The sequence below is a fragment of the Photinus pyralis genome, unplaced genomic scaffold, assembly GCF_008802855.1.
Source record: "Photinus pyralis isolate 1611_PpyrPB1 unplaced genomic scaffold, Ppyr1.3 Ppyr1.4_LG5, whole genome shotgun sequence".
In the NCBI taxonomy this organism is placed as follows: Eukaryota; Metazoa; Arthropoda; class Insecta; order Coleoptera; family Lampyridae; genus Photinus; species Photinus pyralis.
The window spans coordinates 17,057,419-17,078,217 of record NW_022170596.1 but is presented as its reverse complement, the minus strand read 5'-3'; the positions used below and the strand labels follow the sequence as shown (position 1 = coordinate 17,078,217).

General features: G+C 37.9%; 1 protein-coding gene across 1 annotated transcript in view; it reads left to right on the top strand.

Annotated features, from left to right (window-relative positions):
• The window catches only part of LOC116170318 (myosin-VIIa), a 31,288-nt gene extending 13,697 nt beyond the window's left edge, over positions 1 to 17,591 (top strand). Inside the window, exons 3-11 of the mRNA XM_031486620.1 lie at positions 1,871 to 2,131; positions 2,188 to 2,751; positions 4,337 to 6,159; positions 6,871 to 7,058; positions 7,105 to 7,322; positions 7,376 to 9,218; positions 13,046 to 14,153; positions 14,207 to 14,474; positions 17,015 to 17,591. Of these exons, the coding sequence (XP_031342480.1) occupies positions 1,871 to 2,131; positions 2,188 to 2,751; positions 4,337 to 6,159; positions 6,871 to 7,058; positions 7,105 to 7,322; positions 7,376 to 9,218; positions 13,046 to 14,153; positions 14,207 to 14,474; positions 17,015 to 17,221 (6,480 nt within the window). The 3' untranslated portion in view covers positions 17,222 to 17,591. The remainder of the gene's footprint in view (positions 1 to 1,870; positions 2,132 to 2,187; positions 2,752 to 4,336; positions 6,160 to 6,870; positions 7,059 to 7,104; positions 7,323 to 7,375; positions 9,219 to 13,045; positions 14,154 to 14,206; positions 14,475 to 17,014) is intronic.
• Positions 17,592 to 20,799: the final 3,208 nt, after the last annotated feature.

Here is a 20,799-nt window from a genome sequence, read left to right as displayed (position 1 = left end):
TTAAAAGATTTTTTCCGGTGATTGGAATTTAATGTTATTTCACAATAAAAAAAAACGAAAAATAGATTTTCAATGAACCTTGAACGTATTTACTGCCGTACTCAAAATTTAATTTCTGCGGTTTGGAGCATAAGGTATACAAAAATTGTTGAGCTTTATTAGTAGACTGTTGCAATTAATGTTAATTAAAGTAGTAATATTAACTCATCCTGTTTTTGAAATATTTAATAATTAAAATAATAAAAAAAAAGCGGTGGTAATGGTCCTTTAATTGGCACTTTTAATATTGGAGTACGTAAACAAATAAAAGTAAAGCAGTAAGTGGAACTCGTCAAGTAATTTGCACGAGTCTAGTGCGTACGCATCGGACGAAAACAATGATGTGAGAACAGGTGTAATATAAAAAGCAGTTATGTACCCAAATACAGAAAGCCCGAGGCGTCCACATAACACACTATCTGAAAAAAAAAGATTTTCTAAATGAAAATATTGAAAGCTAATATTGTATCTTGAACCTATCGGGGTCATCCACATACGGACGTCCGGTTAGCGAACAACAGGTAAGAGTGGGCAAGTAATTATAATAAAAAGAAGAGATAGCTAATATAAACCAGTAATTTACCTGCACGGTGGCCAGAAACCGTGGCGGCCGTTTCCTGCGTCCATACGTGTCGGGATAAAAATTCTATGTACTCAATGACCGCGTCCTTAAAATTACTCATTTTTCAACCGTACACAATTTTGTTTTTTAACCCAGAGGCTTTTAAATTAGGACACCGCGTGATGCTTCCGATGCGGCCTACTTTTTATTCAACCTAATTTCTTCCTGATTTTTTAGAACCAACAGCGTTATGGATATTTATTCTTGTCTTTAATTGTATAAATAAATATCGTACAAAAATGCGCGTGCCTAAGGGAGGTAGGTATTTTTCTGCTGTAAATGGACCTGCTAACCCCCAGCAAAATAGGAAAATTTAATCAAAGCAAAAGCAACACGTTTTGCGGTTTCTGAGATTTTGATGAATAATTAAGCAAGATTTTGATCCATTTTGAAAATCATTTCAAAGATGGATAATTCAAAAGGCTTCTTGAATTTTTTTAATTCTTCTGCTGTAGGTGGATTGGTCGTTTTTGGCGCTTATCTGGGGGCCTCCCAATTATAATTTATCGCCTTTATTGGTTATTTGATTGTATTCTTTTCTTTAATTGTCATTATAAATAAATATCGTACAAAAATGCGCATGCCTAAGGGAGGTAGGTATTTTTCCGCTGTAAATGGACCTGCTAACCCCCAGCAAAATAGGAAAATTTAATCAAAGCAAAAGCAACACGTTTTGCGGTTTCTGAGATTTTGATGAATAATTAAGCAAGATTTTGATCCATTTTGAAAATCATTTCAAAGATGGATAATTCAAAAGGCTTCTTGAATTTTTTTAATGCTTCTGCTGTAGGTGGATTGGTCGTTTTTGGCGCTTATCTGAGGGTCTCCCAATTATAATTTATCGCCTTTATTGGTTATTTGATTTTATGTGGGGTTGAGGAGGTACCATTAGACTTCCACGGAGATCTTTCACTTTCTTTTCATTAGCAATAGTTTTATTACAAATGAAAAAATTCTGCAGTTCCCAAGTGGAAATTACACGTCCTGAACGACGCTCTAATGCTGCACAAACTTACCAAGCTTTGGATGGAAGTTCAGCTGGACTTGGCTCGAGTTGAACTATATAGGTATTTACCTAGAACTCATTCAGTCAATTTTGTAGCTTAATTTCCCACCTCCATTAGAAACTTTTTGGTGGAAATGGGAACAAACGAGTACTTAGGCAATTCCGTATTTTTCCCTTGTTAATGTCTGCATTATTTCTTGCAGGGTGATTACATTTGGATTGAACCAGTTTCGGGAGGTGAATTCGATGTTGCCATAGGAGCTCGAGTTATAACAGCCGAAGGACGACGAATAGCAGTGCGAGATGACGATGCCAACGAGCATTGGTTATCTCCGGAGAGGAGAATTAAGGCAATGCATGCGACGTCAATACAAGGAGTCGAAGACATGATAGGTCTTGGAGATCTGCACGAAGCCGGTATTCTAAGAAACCTTCTCATACGATACAATGACAATCTCATATACGTGAGTAAATTTCATTTTAGTTAAGTAGGTACTCAAAACTGTTTCGTACATTGTAGACGTACACCGGTTCGATATTAGTAGCTGTTAATCCGTACCAAATTCTTCCAATATACACTGCGGAACAGATTAAGTTATATAAAGAGCGAAAGATTGGCGAATTACCCCCTCACATTTTCGCAATCGGCGATAATTCGTACGGTAACATGCGAAGATATGGACAAGACCAGTGTATAGTAATATCCGGCGAATCCGGAGCGGGAAAGACAGAGAGCACAAAGTTAATTTTACAATATCTGGCTGCCATTAGCGGGAAACATTCCTGGATCGAACAGCAAATTTTGGAAGCGAATCCGATCTTGGAGGCGTTCGGAAATGCGAAAACGATTAGAAACGACAATAGCTCGCGCTTCGGAAAATATATAGATATACACTTTAATAAGGACGGTGTTATCGAAGGTGCCAAAATTGAACAGTATTTATTAGAAAAAAGTAGGATCGTTCATCAAAACCCAGACGAACGCAATTATCACATTTTTTATTGTTTGCTTGCTGGTTTGGGCAAGGATGATAAAAAGAAATTAGATTTAGGAGACGCCAATCAGTATCGATATTTAACTGGGGTGAGTACGTACATACATCGAAATGATATATTTTTATTAAAGACAATGTGAAATGAACCAAACGCATTACGACAGCAAAGCCTGTCATCTTCAGCAAACAAATTTAAAATCTTATTCAGTTTTTGAGTTTTGATCAATCCAATATTGTATTAGTCAAAGATAAATTGCAACGACACCAGTCAACAGGTGCATTAAAAGCTAGACTAGGTACCTAGTTTTAAGTATTTAGCACGTTAACTCCAAGCAAAACATGGGCCAAGTACATTTTTAAGCTCAAACCTTTCCCGTCGCCTCTAATTTCCTCCTACAACTAAGCTTGTGACAGGATAACTATCATCGTTCCTCTTAATTAAAATAATACCATCGGCTTGAAAATACGCAGGTGTGCATTGACCGTAAGTCAGCGTTTAAGTCATCTGCTCTAACGAGGCGCATGCTTTACGTACGTTTATACTCGCTTTCGCTATGGCGCCAAATTCTGATAACATACTTCGATTCATGCGCCACCTGGTAGTGGGGCGAGGGACTACGAGTCCTTCCTTAGATGTCTGTGTCTTTGGAAAAGTCCAAAATTTTTCTGGGAGGAGTATTCTAAAGCATTCTTGGGACCATCTTCCTTTCTAGATAGGGACGTAAGACTCCAGAGTAACACTGCCCCTAAAGAGTGTGCACAATATGAAGGAAGCAGTTCGACCCCTACCTGCAACAAAGGTGGGAAAATTTCTTTTATCTTGAGATTTGAATGGTTGGAATTTTTTAATTGCTCAGTTCCTTTTTTTGATCTGTGATTGTATTTCTATTTCTCCCTGCTTGCTTTCCTACCTGGAAAAGGCAGGTTTGAGTTGTCCCGTCACGCTCTTGGATGTAAATTATGAGTTTGATTCACAAAAAGAAATACAAAAATGCCTGATCACGTGTCCATGCTAACTTTGATTCTTTCTAAAATTCATCGGAATGAATTACTGTAGCTTCTACTGTCCATAATTTACGCCCTACTCTGAATGCTAAAAAAAATTTTAATACAACAAAAATAACCAAAATCTGTTCATGAAAATAGTTCTCATGGATCGATTTCTTTAGGAATATTAAAATTACCTCAAACTAAAATTAATATGCAAATTTTCTAAAAATAATTCTCACTGTTTATATAAATGAAAAATTTTAAAACACTTGTAGTTATTAACGTTATTCTCTTCTAGTAACAAATGATTCTATCTCTCCTTGGAAAATGCCACTCGTGGTGAACGATGTGAAACACAATTTTGTAGGAAATGTGTAAGGTTTCTGCTATTTACTTATACCTATACTTTTCGTCTTGTAAAGTCGTATTATGACATTATTTCACGTGAATTAGAAATACCGAAAAATACTTAGTGTGCGAGTCTAATAAAGTGCTGTTTTTTGACCACTTGCTCAAAGCTGCAAATTCACACCGCTGCTGGTGCATATTCTAACAATGTATTAAACTCGCTTAGTTTATAATTGTAATTCATTTTGTTGTTTTGTGGTTTTTGTTGTTTGTTTCAGATTGTCTTGCTTCAACTCCCACAAATTTTTTAGTGTCTCCAATTTATTGTTGTTTTAGGGTGGCTGCATAACGTGCGAAGGTAGGACCGATGCGGCCGAATTTGCTGACATTCGAAGTGCAATGAAGGTTTTGCTGTTTAGCGACCAAGAGATATGGGAAATAATGAAGCTTTTAGCCGCCCTTCTGCACACGGGAAATATAAAATACAAAGCGACCGTGGTCGACAATTTGGATGCGACCGAAATTCCCGATCCCACAAATGTGCAAAGGGTCGCAAGTTTATTGGCTGTGCCCACTCAGCCGCTAATAGATGCTTTAACGCGTAAAACACTATTCGCTCACGGAGAAACCGTGGTCTCAACGTTGTCACGTGATCAAAGTGTCGACGTACGCGATGCGTTTGTCAAAGGAATTTACGGCCGACTGTTCATTTTAATAGTAAAAAAAATTAATAGCGCAATCTACAGGCCGAAAGAAAGGCAGCGAACGGCAATTGGGGTTTTAGATATTTTCGGTTTTGAGAATTTCAATCATAATAGTTTCGAACAATTCTGCATAAATTACGCTAACGAAAATTTGCAACAGTTCTTCGTGCGGCACATATTCAAGCTCGAACAGGAGGAGTATAATATCGAAGGTATCAATTGGAGGCACATCGAATTCGTCGACAATCAAGACGCATTAGATCTGATCGCTATCAAGCAACTCAATATCATGGCACTCATCGACGAGGAAAGTAAATTTCCGAAAGGCACCGACCAAACTCTATTAGCTAAGCTACACAAAACTCACGGAGGTAATCGAAACTACCTCAAACCCAAGTCTGATATTAATACGAGTTTTGGACTGAACCATTTTGCCGGCGTCGTATTTTATGATACTCGAGGATTTTTGGAAAAGAATAGGGATACTTTTAGCGCCGATTTACTTCAATTAATTACGATATCGAACAACAAATTTTTGCAGCAAATATTTGCTGATGACATCGGAATGGGGGCGGAAACACGCAAAAGAACGCCAACTTTATCTACTCAGTTTAAAAAAAGTCTGGACTCCCTAATGAAAACATTGTCAAATAGTCAACCATTCTTCATTCGGTGCATCAAACCCAATGAACTGAAAAAACCAAATTTGTTCGATAGGGAATTGTGTTGTAGGCAGTTGAGATACTCGGGTATGATGGAAACAATCCGGATACGTCGTGCGGGTTATCCCATCCGCCATCACTTCAACGAATTTGTAGAAAGATATCGATTTTTGATACCTGGTGTGCCGCCATCTCATCGTGCCGACTGTAGGGCGGCAACCGCAAAAATATGTGCTGTAGTTTTAGGTAAATCCGATTACCAACTGGGACACACGAAGGTATTTTTAAAGGACGCTCACGATTTGTTTTTGGAGCAGGAGCGCGACAGAATGTTGACTAAAAAGATTCTCATCCTGCAAAAATCGATAAGGGGGTGGGTGTATCGACGACGATTCCTCAGGCTAAAAGTCGCCACGATGATCATACAAAAGTACTGGAAGGGCTACATACAAAGGCAGCGGTATATGAAAATGCGCGTTGGCTACATGAGACTGCAGGCGTTAATTCGAGCGCGAGTTTTGTCGCATCGATTTCGGCACTTACGTGGCCACATCGTCGGTCTGCAAGCCCATTCCAGGGGGTATTTGGTTCGTCGGGAGTACGGTCACAAAATGTGGGCGATTATCAAAATTCAGTCTCACGTACGGCGTATGATTGCGCAGAGGAGGTTTAAAAAGATTAAGTTTGAGCATAGGACGCATATTGAGGCTCTTAAGTTAAAGAAAATTGAAGAGAGGGAACTCAAGGATGCTGGTAACAAACGAGCTAAAGAAATTGCTGAGCAAAATTACAGGTAAGATTATGCCCCTTCATTATAATCACCCTATTCACGTATAACTGATTGACCATTTGGTCATTGCACTTACTGTAACCAGATTTTTGCAGTCAATCATTTTTTAGAATATCGTTGTTCATTTACTAATCTATTCGCAACCGACCAGATGTGTCTTACTTCTAACATCGTATCTAAATTGAACAATTACAGAGCGATAAAATTACAACGAAAAATTACGCATCCAACAAAGAGGCAAAACGAGTACGGAAATACAAATTCAAATAAAACAAACCAATTCTGTGCTTATTTCGTCAATAATTCTACCGTCCTTATTTTTGGTGTTTAGACCGAAATGACGTTGTTTACACAACAATAATATATTCCTAAAAGATTCAGAAAGGTTGAAAACATTTAGGACTTTCCCATAAATTCTTCATCAAAACGTTTTCATACGTTTTTTGTTAGAAACCCAATATGAACGTGCAAACACTTACAAATGAGACACTAAATAATAGGAGGGCGTTTATTATCGTTTTTTAGTGGAAATGTATGGATACTAACGGCAGAAACTGGGAGAATTGAGGAAATAATTAAGTTTTAATCACTATGGTGTAACTAAACATTGTTATAACAATATTAAATTAGCAAAGAACGTAATTAATAAAGTAACTCATGTTCAAATCAAAGATTAATTGATTTTCTTCCGTTGAATAAGTAAGTTACTTGCAGGGAACGAATGTATGAGCTTGAACGCAAGGAGATAGAGTTAGAATTGGAAGAAAGGCGGCGAGTGGAGGTAAAGAAGAATCTCATTAACGACGCAGCAAGAAAGCAAGACGAACCCGTAGACGATTCAAAGTTGGTGGAGGCGATGTTCGATTTCCTACCTGACAGTTCCAGCGAAGCGCCAACACCAGGTTTGTTTGCAGAGTGCTTCAATGCAATGAGACTAACATATTCTAGGTCGCGAAACGTCCGTATTCAACGACCTTCCATCACAACCGAACGAATCTGAAATTATAAGCCCAATGCAAACCGTATCCGAAGACGAGGAGGATTTATCCGAATACAAATTTCAGAAGTTCGCCGCCACCTATTTCCAGGGAAACATCGGCCATCAATACTCGCGGAAGCCGCTCAAGCATTCCTTGCTGCCGCTGCATACTCAAGGAGATCAATTGGTACGTTGGGGCACCACTTGCCAATAGACTTATAATGAATTTCAAATTTCCAGGCTGCTCAAGCATTGTGGGTTACCATTCTACGTTTCACCGGAGATCTGCCCGAACCTCGTTATCAAACCATGGACAGGGACAACACATCTGTAATGTCTAAAGTTACCGCAACTTTGGGACGCAACTTCATAAGGAGTAAAGAATTTCAAGAAGCCCAAATGATGGGTATGGAACCCGAATCTTACCTCAAGCACAAACCGAGGTCTATCCGAAACAAGCTCGTATCGCTAACACTCAAACGAAAAAACAAATTGGGCGACGATGTACGTAAGAAATTACAGGATGAAGAGTACACAGCGGATAGTTACCAATCCTGGTTAGAATCTCGGCCTACCTCAAACTTAGAAAAGTTGCACTTCATCATTGGTCACGGCATACTCAGGGCGGAACTGCGCGATGAAATTTACTGTCAGATCTGCAAGCAGCTATCGAACAATCCGTCGAAATCCTCCCACGCGCGCGGGTGGATTTTGTTATCTCTGTGCGTCGGTTGCTTCGCGCCTTCCGAAAAGTTTGTGAGTTATTTAAGGGCGTTCATACGTGAGGGACCGCCCGGTTACGCGCCGTATTGTGAAGATCGTTTAAAGCGCACTTTCAACAACGGTACACGAAATCAGCCGCCAAGCTGGCTGGAGTTACAGGCGACCAAGTCGAAGAAACCGATCATGCTACCGATTACATTTATGGACGGCAATACGAAGACTCTCCTTGCTGACTCGGCAACGACAGCAAGAGAGCTCTGCAATCAGTTGTCGGACAAAATTGGTTTGCGAGATCAGTTCGGTTTCTCCCTCTACATTGCTTTGTTTGATAAGGTCTCGTCGTTGGGAAGCGGAGGCGATCACGTGATGGATGCGATTTCGCAATGTGAGCAGTACGCCAAAGAACAAGGGGCGCAAGAGCGCAACGCACCCTGGAGGTTATTCTTCCGCAAAGAAATCTTTGCACCGTGGCATGAACCGACAGAAGACCAGGTAGCCACAAATCTCATTTACCAGCAGGTAGTGAGAGGGGTTAAATTCGGCGAATACCGTTGCGATAAAGAAGAAGATCTGGCAATGATTGCAGCTCAACAGTACTTTATCGAATATGGATCCGATATGAACGTGGAAAGGCTACTGACTTTACTTCCCAATTTCATCCCAGATTACTGCTTGACCGGCGTGGATAAAGCGATCGATCGTTGGGGTACCCTAGTCGTGCAAGCGTACAAGAAGAGTTACTATTTAAAAGAAAAAGTTCTGTCATTACGAGTCAAAGAAGACATAGTGAGCTATGCCAAATTCAAGTGGCCCCTACTGTTTTCTCGTTTTTACGAGGCGTATAGAAACTCCGGCCCGAATTTGCCTAAAAACGACGTTATTATAGCGGTTAATTGGACCGGCGTGTACGTTGTTGACGATCAAGAGCAAGTATTATTAGAATTATCGTTTCCTGAAATAACGACGGTATCCAGTCAGAAAACGAACAAGGTTTTCACACAAACCTTTAGTCTAAGCACAGTTAGAGGCGAGGAGTTTACTTTCCAAAGCCCTAACGCGGAGGACATACGAGATTTGGTCGTGTATTTCTTGGAGGGTTTAAAGAAAAGGTCGAAGTTCGTCATCGCGCTTCAGGATTATAAGGCGCCGGGCGAGGGGTCGAGTTTTTTGACGTTCCAAAAGGGCGACTTGATCATTTTGGAGGAGGATAGTACCGGAGAGACTGTATTAAATTCTGGTTGGTGCGTGGGGAGATGCGAACGAACTCAAGAGAAGGGAGATTTCCCTGCTGAAACTGTGTACGTTCTTCCATGTATGTCAAAACCCCCTGCTGATATTCTACAATTATTTGCAGTTGATGGTAAGTCTGATTTAACGTATTTAGTTCTTTTAAACATTTCACTCCATATGATGCAAAATTTGAAAATTAAATCCCAGTAGTTCTCAACTAAACACAGTAAGAGTGAAATGCATATCTTTCCTGTGGGTTACTTATTATATACATACTTTGCTCTTTTTTCTGTACTATGGCAGAGTGTGAACTAGCTTGATGGCTCTCACTATAGCTTCAGCTTGCCTGACGTCAAGGTGCGTCTTTGTTGAATAACATTCAGAGATAAAAGTTCATTAGTCTCGCTGCGACTTGGATTTTTATTTCGTGCAAATTTAACTTTTCCATTTTTAGTTTGTACGATTGTAAAGCGAAATTAATTTACCGTCGCTCCAGTTGATTTGTTAGAAAAATGGAATTTGAATAACATATTTTAAACGGTGCTCTTTACTATGAATTTTTAAGTACTCAATTTTTTGCTCTTCTACAAAATGTTCTGGTACACATCGTAGAAGAAATGTGGTTTCAGCACGACGGTGCCCTACCTCATTTTGCTATAAACGTTAAAGAGTTGCTGAATCAATCATTTCCTGGGAGGTGGATAGGTCGTCGACCTATAAATTGACCAGCGCGCTCTCCAGACCTTACACCACTTGACTTCTTCTGATGGGGATACGTGAAAGGAACTGTATGCAAACCCAACAACAAAAGAGAATATGAAAATGCGCATTCGTAATGTTTTCGCATCCATAACGCGCTTTGTCGTGTCAAAGAATGATTTTCCAAACCCATCATCGACAAATGTTTGGTCTTGAATTGAAATAATTGTTATTTTTCTCTTTATTTTAATTTAATCTTTTTATTTTGATTTTTATCGTTTTTGTTTTCTTTCATTTGAAGGAAATTTTTTATAATTTCAATTGTTTATAATTTTTAATGGCCTACTAATTACTGAGAGGCTTTGAAACTGAAAAAACTGAATTATTAGAAATTGTTGAATTACAAAAAATATGTAAAAGATAAATATCGACATGCTTTTATCGTTAGAAAGGTAATAAAATCCTACATTTTATGCAATAAAAAAAACTTAGTAGTTCCATTTAAAAAAATCATATTACCTTTGATTGAAATTTTGAAATTGAGGGAGTGATTTCTTTTAACACAAAAGAAGTTTAACTTTAGCCGTTCGGCGCATGTTACTACACTTCATGATTAGTAATACTGCAGTCACGGCCTTCTCAGTTTAATGATATCTGCGATATTCAATTTTTATTGGACATATTTTACTTTTTGAAAAGACGATTTGCGGCTAAACGATTCATTTTATAGATATCATGTGTAATACATAAAGTCACAATAAAATTGATCAAGGAATCGAAATATGTAATAATATATAGGGGGTGTCATGTAAAAAAATGCAACTTTGATACAAATCACCCTGTGTATAACAATTGCAATTTCGTTGAAAATATTTTTAGGTTGTAGCCTTAAGGGTCCTTGAACATGCCCGCACAATAAATTTTAAATAGGGGCGTTAATAAACCCATAATATTCCGCCCACACACTAATGGCCCACCCTGTAGAATCTCAATAACGCTCGGCTCCACAGATGTAGCCTATGGAGAGCAATGTTGTATGACGCTGATATAATGTATGAATTATTGTCTCCACATGTCTTCATCTTGGGCTCAAATTGATAGGGCAGAATGCTAACCTCCCCTGTTAGTGAAAAACGAATACCAATCCACTTACTAGGCTAGTCAAAATAGATGGTTAAAGTAGAAAAAATTAGTAACAAAGTGATCTCTGCGGAAATGAGTATTTACCCAATAGGGTCCTTATTAACCCCTCAAAAATCGCACTTTGTCGCATTGGTGGAACTTGGAAAAAAATGGCCACCATCTTGATTTTTTTCAAATTTATTAAATATTTCGTAAAGTATACATTATATCAAAAAACCTCAAGAGACTTTTTTATAGAGAATCAAAAGTTACCTGTAATAAAAAAAAGTTTAAGTCTATTGATCAAAAAACAAAAAAGTTATTGAAATTTATATGATTTGGCAATATGGATTTTTTAAAAATTTGGTAAATATCTGAATTAGTTAAAACTGTTTTGTATGCCCAATTTTGAAAATAAGGATTTTAAAGTAAAATACTCAATAATTGTGTCGAGACTTAGATGTATTTCAAAAACGTAATGCAGATATACCAGTTTTAATTAAATCAGGACTTAAAATTATTTTAAATCTGTACCGGTGTCCAAAGAAGATTCATGATTTCATGTAGCAGGTAAGTAGAGGGAGGCAAATAATTGAATGTTTTTAGTTTCTTTAGGTTATCGGCTCACTAGAGTCGTTTATATATTTTAGCAAGGTCTGATGATGAAGTGAGCTTCGAAATCGATAACCCAAAGAAAATAAAAACATTCAATTATTTGCTTCCCTCTACTTACCTGCTACATTAAATATATCCAAATAATTCACATGGAGCAATACATCAATAAAAAAAAAAGATTCATGATATTAATGTGCTGTTTGGCAGCTTCTTCGGTTGGTGGTAAAATGAGGCTAAACACAATTCTGAATTTAAGCTTTGCCTTGAAGTCATTCGCATATATAGTGTGTGACGTAACTGGTTATATCATGAATCTTCTTTGGACACCGGTACAGATTTAAAATAATTTTAAATCCTGATTTAATTAAAACTGCTATATCTGCATTAAGTTCTTGAAATACATCTAAGTCTCGACACAGATGTGATAATTACCCAAATCATATAAATTTCAATAACTTTTTGATCAATACACTTAAACTTTTTTTAATATAGGTATCTTTTGATTCTCCATAAAAAAAGTCTCTTGAGTTTTTTTGATATAATGTATGTATACTTTACGAAATATTTAATAAATTCGAAAAAATCAAGATGGCGACCATTTTTTTCCAAGTTCCACCAATGCGACAAAGTGCGATTTTTGAGGGGTTAACAAGGACCCTATTGAGTACTCATTTCCGCAGAGCATTGTTACTAATTTTTTCTACCTCACTTGTATAAACCTGCCTAGATTGACCAGCCTATATACTTCTTTGAAGCGTTAACCCAAAACTGAATGGTATAGGTACCTGCATTTCTCTTCTATATACTAACTTAATTCTCTCTAATTAGGTAACAGGTATAGCAAATTTCCACCATAGTTCAGGATGTTCATTGTCCAGTTTTGAGCAATATCCTATTTTTTACCAATTTCGTCGGCATAGGTACCTGTTTAAACAAGAATCAGTTAATGCATCTGTAATCAAAAATGAAGAATCAATAATCAAAATTCCTTTAAAAAAGCCAGGAGCGGCAATCCATTTTTTGTTTCATTCTTGCTCAAGAGCGGAACATGCACATGGGCATCTTCAATGTGGTGTGTTATATGAGGAATAAATTTTAACAAATAAACTTTCTTGATCAGGTGTTAATTGTTATCTATTTAAAATTTTAAGGAAAAGAATAAACGAAATTTGGATTTCTCTACATTTATATGAAACGAGTTTGGTTTTTTTATTAGCACTGCACACAGAATCCATTGTTTTTGAAGGCGTATCAAATCATGCATTACCTTGTACCACGTCTGCATTTATAATTCATGCAATGACCTCCATCTAAAATGTTAAATACCTGGAGCAATCCTAAACTATCACTTTGCAATTTGCATCATAGAAACTTTATTTAATTTCATTCATGTTGTTGCGCCTTAAATTAATTCCTATTTAAAGAAGTTTTAGTATGAGATCGGCACTGTTTTTCCCTTTCTCAGGTTGTACACTTTTCCTAGTTCTTTAACTGTTTCTAATTCTTATTTCATTTTTATAGGAGCAGAACATGGACGAAAATTAAGTCAACAGTACGCGGTTAACGGAACGGATTCAAGCGATAGGCCCCACACCTTAATCGAATATGCCATGGATCATTTTAGATCACCCGCAAAGCGTACCATGTCGAAAGCATTAACGTTAACTTCAGGTAGGCGAAATCCTGACGATTTATGGCGGCACACGAGGGATCCTATAAAACAACCCCTACTAAAAAAATTGTTGGCGAAGGAGGAACTCGCCGACGAAGCCTGTTTTGCTTTCAGCGCGATTTTGAAGTACATGGGCGATTTGCCCAGCAAACGGCCACGTTTAGGAAACGAATATACCGATCACATATTCGACGGTCCGTTAAAACACGAAATATTGCGCGACGAAATTTATTGCCAAATCATGAAACAGCTGACTGATAATCGAAACCGTTTGTCGGAGGAACGCGGATGGGAGTTGATGTGGTTAGCGACCGGGCTTTTTACATGTTCGCAAAGCTTACTGAAAGAGCTGACCTTATTTCTTCGCACCCGAAGGCATCCCATTTCCCAAGATTCTCTCCAAAGGTTACAGAAAACCCTCCGTAACGGTCAGCGAAAATATCCTCCTCACCAAGTCGAAGTGGAGGCTATTCAGCACAAGACCACGCAAATATTTCATAAGGTTTATTTCCCCGATGACACGGATGAAGCTTTCGAAGTAGACTCGAGCACACGAGCCAAAGATTTCTGTCAAAATATTAGTCAAAGGCTTAGTTTAAGGTCGAGCGAAGGTTTTAGTTTATTTGTAAAAATAGCGGATAAAGTCATTTCTGTACCTGAAGGTGATTTTTTCTTTGACTTCGTGCGGCATTTAACCGACTGGATTAGGAAAGCGAGACCGACGCGTGAGGGAATAACGCCACAATTTTCATACCAGGTGTTCTTCATGAAAAAATTGTGGACGAACACGGTACCAGGCAAAGATCGTAACGCAGACTTTATATTTCACTTTCACCAAGAGCTTCCTAAACTAATTCGCGGATACCACAAGTGTTCTAAGGAGGAGGCGTGTAAGCTGGCAGCGTTAATATACAGGGTACGGTTCGGCGAAAGCAAGCAGGAACTTCAGGCTATTCCGTAAGTGTCCGTGCATGTGGTATTGTTCTCTAGGTACTACAAGTTTCTTTTAGGCAAATACTACGCGAGTTAATACCGGCAGATCTAGTTAAACTTCAGAACGCCAACGACTGGAAGAGGCAAATTGTCGCTGCCTACAACCAGGATGGTGGGATGAGTCCTGAGGACGCAAAGATCACTTTCCTGAAGGTTGTGTACAGATGGCCGACATTCGGATCTGCCTTTTTCGAAGTTAAACAGACAACCGATCCAAACTATCCTGAAATGTTACTAATCGCAATTAATAAACATGGCGTTAGCTTAATACATCCACAGACAAAGGTAAGCCTCTTGTGGTAGGTATAGGTGGTAGAGATTAGTGGGAAAAAGAATAATTTAAACAAATAAATGTGTTTAAGATATAAAAAAAAACAATTTTAATAAATAGGTAGCTGGATTTGTAAAAGAAACTTACGATTGAGCAAAAAAGTCTGTATAGAAGTTGCAATGTAAAACAACTTAGTCATAAGAAAAAAGATTTCAATTGCAAAAACATGATTGTGAAAAGAAGAAAAGACAATTGGAAGATAAAACCTATTTGGTTTGCAACTGATTTGACATATGGCGGAGACAGTTTTGTTATTGATTTACACGGTGTACTTACTTTCCTTATATTTATTTAGTTTGTCTAATTTATTAATTTGAGAAAAATAAATTTCATTGCATACCATATCATAGTGGGCGAGTCTATATACCACGTGATGTGATCAACTGAATTAACGTCCATTACTGCGACAATTAAAAATGCTGTAGGCTCATCTTCCTCTTTATCATGTCCCACTTCAGGCGCGTGTTTCTTGTTAAACCAACAGTCTGTTCACAGATGCCCTGACTTTCAACAGTTGTGACAAATGATTCTCTTTAGGTCCTTCCAATGTTTCTCTTTTGGGGGTTCCCTTCTTCGCTCTTCATAACTGTTATTTTTCAAGCATTATACAACTTTCTTTTGTATTCCTGGAAAGGGGTGTTGATTTAGTTGCAGCGGAAACCGTGTTAGCACCGTATTCCTTGTGTATCTATCGCAGTCTTTCAAGTGTCTGAAGAAGAAAAGACATTACTTTTGCCAGGTTTGAGGATAAAGACAATTTTTATCTCCCTCCATCGTTTAGGTATATATCCAGATGCACTTGTGGGGTCTTATGGACTAAACTCCTCTCTCTCCCATCTTTTCGCTCGCGAGTGCTTTTTTCGCCCGCGAGTGCTTTTTTCGCCCGCGAGTGCTTTTTTCGCTCGCTCGCGGTTTTTTTGCTCATGAGCGCTTTTAACCGCCCTCAAGCGCTGAAGGATTAAGCGCGAGCGTTTTTTCCGCTCCCGAGCAGTTTTCCCCGAGGTGCTCGGAACTTGCAAACAGTTTCGCTTTGCAAAACAACTCGATGCTCGCGAGCATTTTTGAGAAAATTAGGGCGCTCGAGCGGTTTTTTAGAACTCTCGACCGAGCTCTGATAGGTACTGTACGTCCATAAGCGTCATACTGCATCTGGAAGTGCGATCACGCTATAGGTAGATGACAATAACATCCAGTCTCCATTGCAGGAGGACTGGTGGTGTGCAATCTGGGTGATTTATATATGCTGAAACCGATTTCACCCCCCAGGTCACCCTCGCCAGATCCACCATGCGTCATTCACCGTGGAAATTAATGGGGCGCTGTGGGTGGTGGTTATTCACTGTCATGACTCAACTGATATTTTCATTTTCTTATGCCGTAGGATTGCCATACGTCCGGATTTCCCCGGACAAGTGTGGATTTTACTGGATACAATTCTGCCTGGGGAGAGTTTTTGAAATTGCCAAATATGTCCACCAGCCATTACAGTAATAAACCCTATGAATTTATAGATTAAAAAGTGAATTTTTCAAATAATTTAATAATAATAATAATATCCCTTTATTTTAAACTCAGACCGCCTTCATAAATATAAAGGAGATTGAAATTAAATGTCATGTTCTAAGCTAAAACTAAAAACTAATTTAACGGAAAAAAAAATATTACTTGTATTAAATAAACTTAACCCTTCACATAAAGAGAGATTTGCGGTTGGAAAACCTGTCCTCCTTGTAATTATCATACTTATGGCAATCCTACTTCTGCGTTAGACTTCACCTACTTGATTTTGTTCACAAGAAAGATAGAGCTCTAAAAGTTGTTTTTATCCGCCATGGGATTCTTCCTCTAGTAAATCGTATGAGCGAGGTTTTTTGTTAAATTTGCAAATTTCATTCTCTCGCCATTTTTTTCCAATTTCAAAGCTCTTTGTGTGTGTAGTTGCCTCCTCTCCCTCTCTCCTCCATGCTGCTTTCTGAGCATCTGTGTTTTTCAGCATTGAGCCATAGACAATTTCAGCCTAGGAAGTTACCCAATAAAATTTATCTAAAGAGAGTGTATTGTCGTATGTTCCCCTTCAATCTATTTGGTTCTGAGATATTTTTTATTATAATACATCTCGAAATCGATTACATAAAAAAGAAATTCTTATTTTATAACAGCTACAGATGCGTTTTCATTTCAAAAGTGATTTGTTTAATTAGTCTATTTCAGTACCTATAGTTAAATAAAGGACAGTTCTAGCTCAATGTAAATCTCCATAAGCGCAATGTATTTCTTATGGGAGGAGGGAGATATACCATATAGATTTTTTTAAATGTCTACTTTAAAGCCATATATTGGACATTTTTAATTGTTCAGTGCACGGAAAGAATCAAAGGGATCGGGAACACTTTTCCTGCGCTAGCCTGAAAAAGGCCACACCCTCAAAATTTCAAATGAGTTGTAGTGAAAAGTGAGCGAATCTGCAATAAATCGAATAATTTTTATTTTGTAGGAAATACTGGTGACCCATCCATTCACAAGAATATCCAATTGGTCTTCCGGCAACACATACTTCCATATGACAATAGGCAACTTAGTCAGAGGCTCGAAGTTGCTTTGTGAAACATCATTAGGATACAAAATGGACGACTTGTTAACGTCCTACATCTCGCTTATGCTCACAAACATGAATAAACAAAGAAGTATGAGGATAAAATAGATCCCGTTACGTTGTTCAATTGTAAATTAATTATATCTACTATAAATAATTTAAACGAAAACATGATATATTGTACTTATAGGGTTAAGGAATCCGTCCATTTTCTAGCGATATATTTTTATAATTGTTATTTAAATAAATTCATGAGATTATTTTCAGTAAGTAATTTAATTCCTTTTCTCTTTTCTAAGGAATGTAATTAGGTATACAAAATGAGTAGAATTTTAGTCGATTCACTTGAAGAGCTAGAGGAAATTCTAGTCATTTCTGTATTTAAAAAATTTACTAAGGAGAAACATCACACATACACATAGATTTTTTTTATATTGTAAAAAATGTACAGGTATAGAAGTAAAAATGATTAAAGGTTTTTGAAAGAATCTCCTCTTTGTGTTTCTCTATTTTTTGTGTACCTACTTGTCATATCAAATGAGTAGCGACTGAAATAACAATGCGTCATTTTCGGTTTCTTAGAACATACGGGATCAAAGATCCATACAAACTGTGGATGACTTGTAATATTGGAATTTTAACTTTTAAGCCTATTTAAACTTTTGAATGGTATAATCATCTGTTGTATAATTTAAAAAAAGGTTTTCGCCTCCTTCGGGCGAATACCTTTAGCCTATTTTCCATGTATTAATCAGTTCTTCCCAAAAGGTCGCATATAAAGGTCTATTTATGTGTACAATCGAAAATAAGTTAAGCATAAACTTAGCGTTGCGCTGTTTACGCATGCGCACAACTGATGTTTAAAAGATGCGACCTACTGGATTTTACTAGAAGCATTTGTGGTTAAAATTTCAAAATAATATATTTAATTAAGAATGTTGACATTGCGCACGCGCGCATTAATCCTAAAGATTTTTCTTGGTTATGGGGTGGCAGACTATATAAGCTACGTAATGCAAAAGGGACGAACTAACAATCTTAACTGTAGGAGTAGGTCAGGCCTTGGACGAGCGGAGAAAATTGCCACAATAGCGCCTTCCAACATGAGTTGGAAAATGCCCGAATCCCGATTTATCAAATCATTAAGCTATAACCATTAGTGAGTTTCTGGGGCTACAAATGATCGAACATTAACTGTTACTTGCGATATTTATCTGCATGATTACCACGAATTATAACTGAGCATGAAAGAGGTGGCCCTTAAATGGTTTGTAAATAAATAAGTGAAAATTTAAGTTACAAAAAGATTTTCCTTCCTTAAAATAGTACCTAATAAAGGATTGAGTAGACAAATCTTAGCATTATAAGATAAATCTCCGACTGTTTGTTAAAGAAATAATACCCTTCTCAATTAATTGTTTAATTATACGGCAACGGCGCAGTTCTGTTTATTGCTATTGTTTAATATATGGAAATTACGGACAATTAATTAAAAGATATACCTATATTCCGTTGCATTTAAATATAGTGACTACATAATTGCCAAAATAAACAGCGGAGACATCCTCTAGTAACCAAGGAGCTCATCTCGGCCGTCCCGATTGGGGATATAATGCGCCCCTGCTTTCGAGCATGGCGCGGATCCATCTTACCCTACTCTAGCCTGCACAGGATACTGGAGATACTACCTACATGTTGGAATGTATGTCGTGGTCTAAGGACCAGTATCCCATTCCTGACGTATGCGTCCACCATCAGCTTCTCCACTGATGTTTCAGAAGAAACTACGATCAGCTGATGGATCTGTAATCCTTCACCATTGGCACGACCTGGCTTAGGTGGGTACACAACTCTTACCTTTCTCTAGCTTTCGGGGATCTACCCTAAATTCAGGGAGACTCACTCTAAATAGGTGCAACAAATGTAAGAGCAGCCAGGGCAGTTACTTTTCAGTCGATCAGCGTTACACTGTCATGGAGAGCTCCCTTCGGTGGGTTCGAGGTTACGTAGTCCCCAGAGCCTGGAAAGTGTGAGAGCCTCATCCACGGTACACGTATATCTGCCGCATGAAAGCCTCAGTGCCCTGCTTGCACTGGATCTTTGAAAAGGATCTTCCAAAGTTTTTGAACTTCAGGAAGACCCTCGCTGGTGCCACAGAAGATCCCCCACATGATTCTCGCTTAGACCTTCGAATATGATCCTTATACCTACCTGCGCTGAGCTATCTTGAGGTGTTCCAAGTTCGCTGGCGGCTTAGTTCGCATCGCCCTATTAAAGAGCCTGTGAATTACCTCCATTCAAACTTTTCAAGGTCTAAGTTCCACCAAGGTGTTCTCTTTGTTCCTCGAAAGGTCCGCAGTTTACAGAGTCATCACGATGACGCTGTTATGGCGTCGCTTACTAATGCAGCCACTTCTTCCACCTGCGCTGCTTATTTTTGACAGAGCGTTTTAGCGAGTTTTGTTCCTGAAAGTTTCGAAAAGGTTTTATTCTGATATTTTTTCTCAGAATTCTTCAATCTAAATTTAAATTATATGAAAATTGCTAATCGCTAAGGCCAGACATGCACTAGCGGCAGCCAATCCCACACACGATTACTCATTTGAGCCCGCCTAGTGTATGAGCATTAATGTGTGGGATTGGTTAATACCGCAGCTTGGCTGTCTAGTGCGTGACTGACCTTAATTATAATCTGGGAGCCAGCGAAAGGTCAAATTTTTCCTAAGCTCTATTTGGTATCGCTACTAGGTAAGTGAATGGACCTCAGAAGGGGAATCTCTAATTTGTTCTTTGTTTTGATCGCCCAAAGGAATGTCTGAAGCATTTACAGCATGATCAAGATCCAACAGAAGAAGAATTACCAAAAAATAAAACTTGGACCATAGTCTTGCCTCTAAAATTCAGAAAAAATCTAGTGAATTTAAGCATGTTTTGCATGGGTATCGCTCTCCAAAATCGGGGCGTATTAAATTATTGAGAAACGAATAGTAAGGATTGTATGTTGTTATTTGTTAGCACTTTCGATGTGTAGTGATGCTCTTTGAATGTGGATGGGGAATATGTATTGATATACTGCCATGCTGCGACTTTCTAGGTAGACATTTTATTGCATACGAGTCCCAAGTCTACAAACCTACCTAAAAATCTTACAAATAAAAACTTATTGGCCTTGCAGCTTCTTATGAGTTCTGATGACAATTCCCTCCAATAAGACTTGTTTCAGATACTCACGTCACCACTTCCATTAGAAAAATATAGGTATTTAAAGTCATACATTAGGATGTAAGAGCTTTAATGATGCATAATTTTAAGAAAAATAAAGCCGTAATTAATATGAATATAATAGCCTGGGAAAATAGCTCATTCATTTGTGATGATAAGTACACGTATATTATTTCCCATGTTTCAATTAAATTTTAAATAATGAATTGTTTTTAATCCGATAAAACCTTGCCGAATTGCGCAGCAGCTCAGCTTCACCATCACAAAGTCTATCGATAAGATTCAAAGGTGAAAAACAACTGAGTTGCAAACTGTCATAGGTATTTGGTACCAGTAATTACGAAATAATTTAGTTAGTTCCTTTTCCCACGTTACATTCAATTACGCTTAACGCTTTTACTGCATATTAACTCTTGAGAAAAAGTGTTCTGATTAATATACAGTAGAAGTCCTAATTATTACAT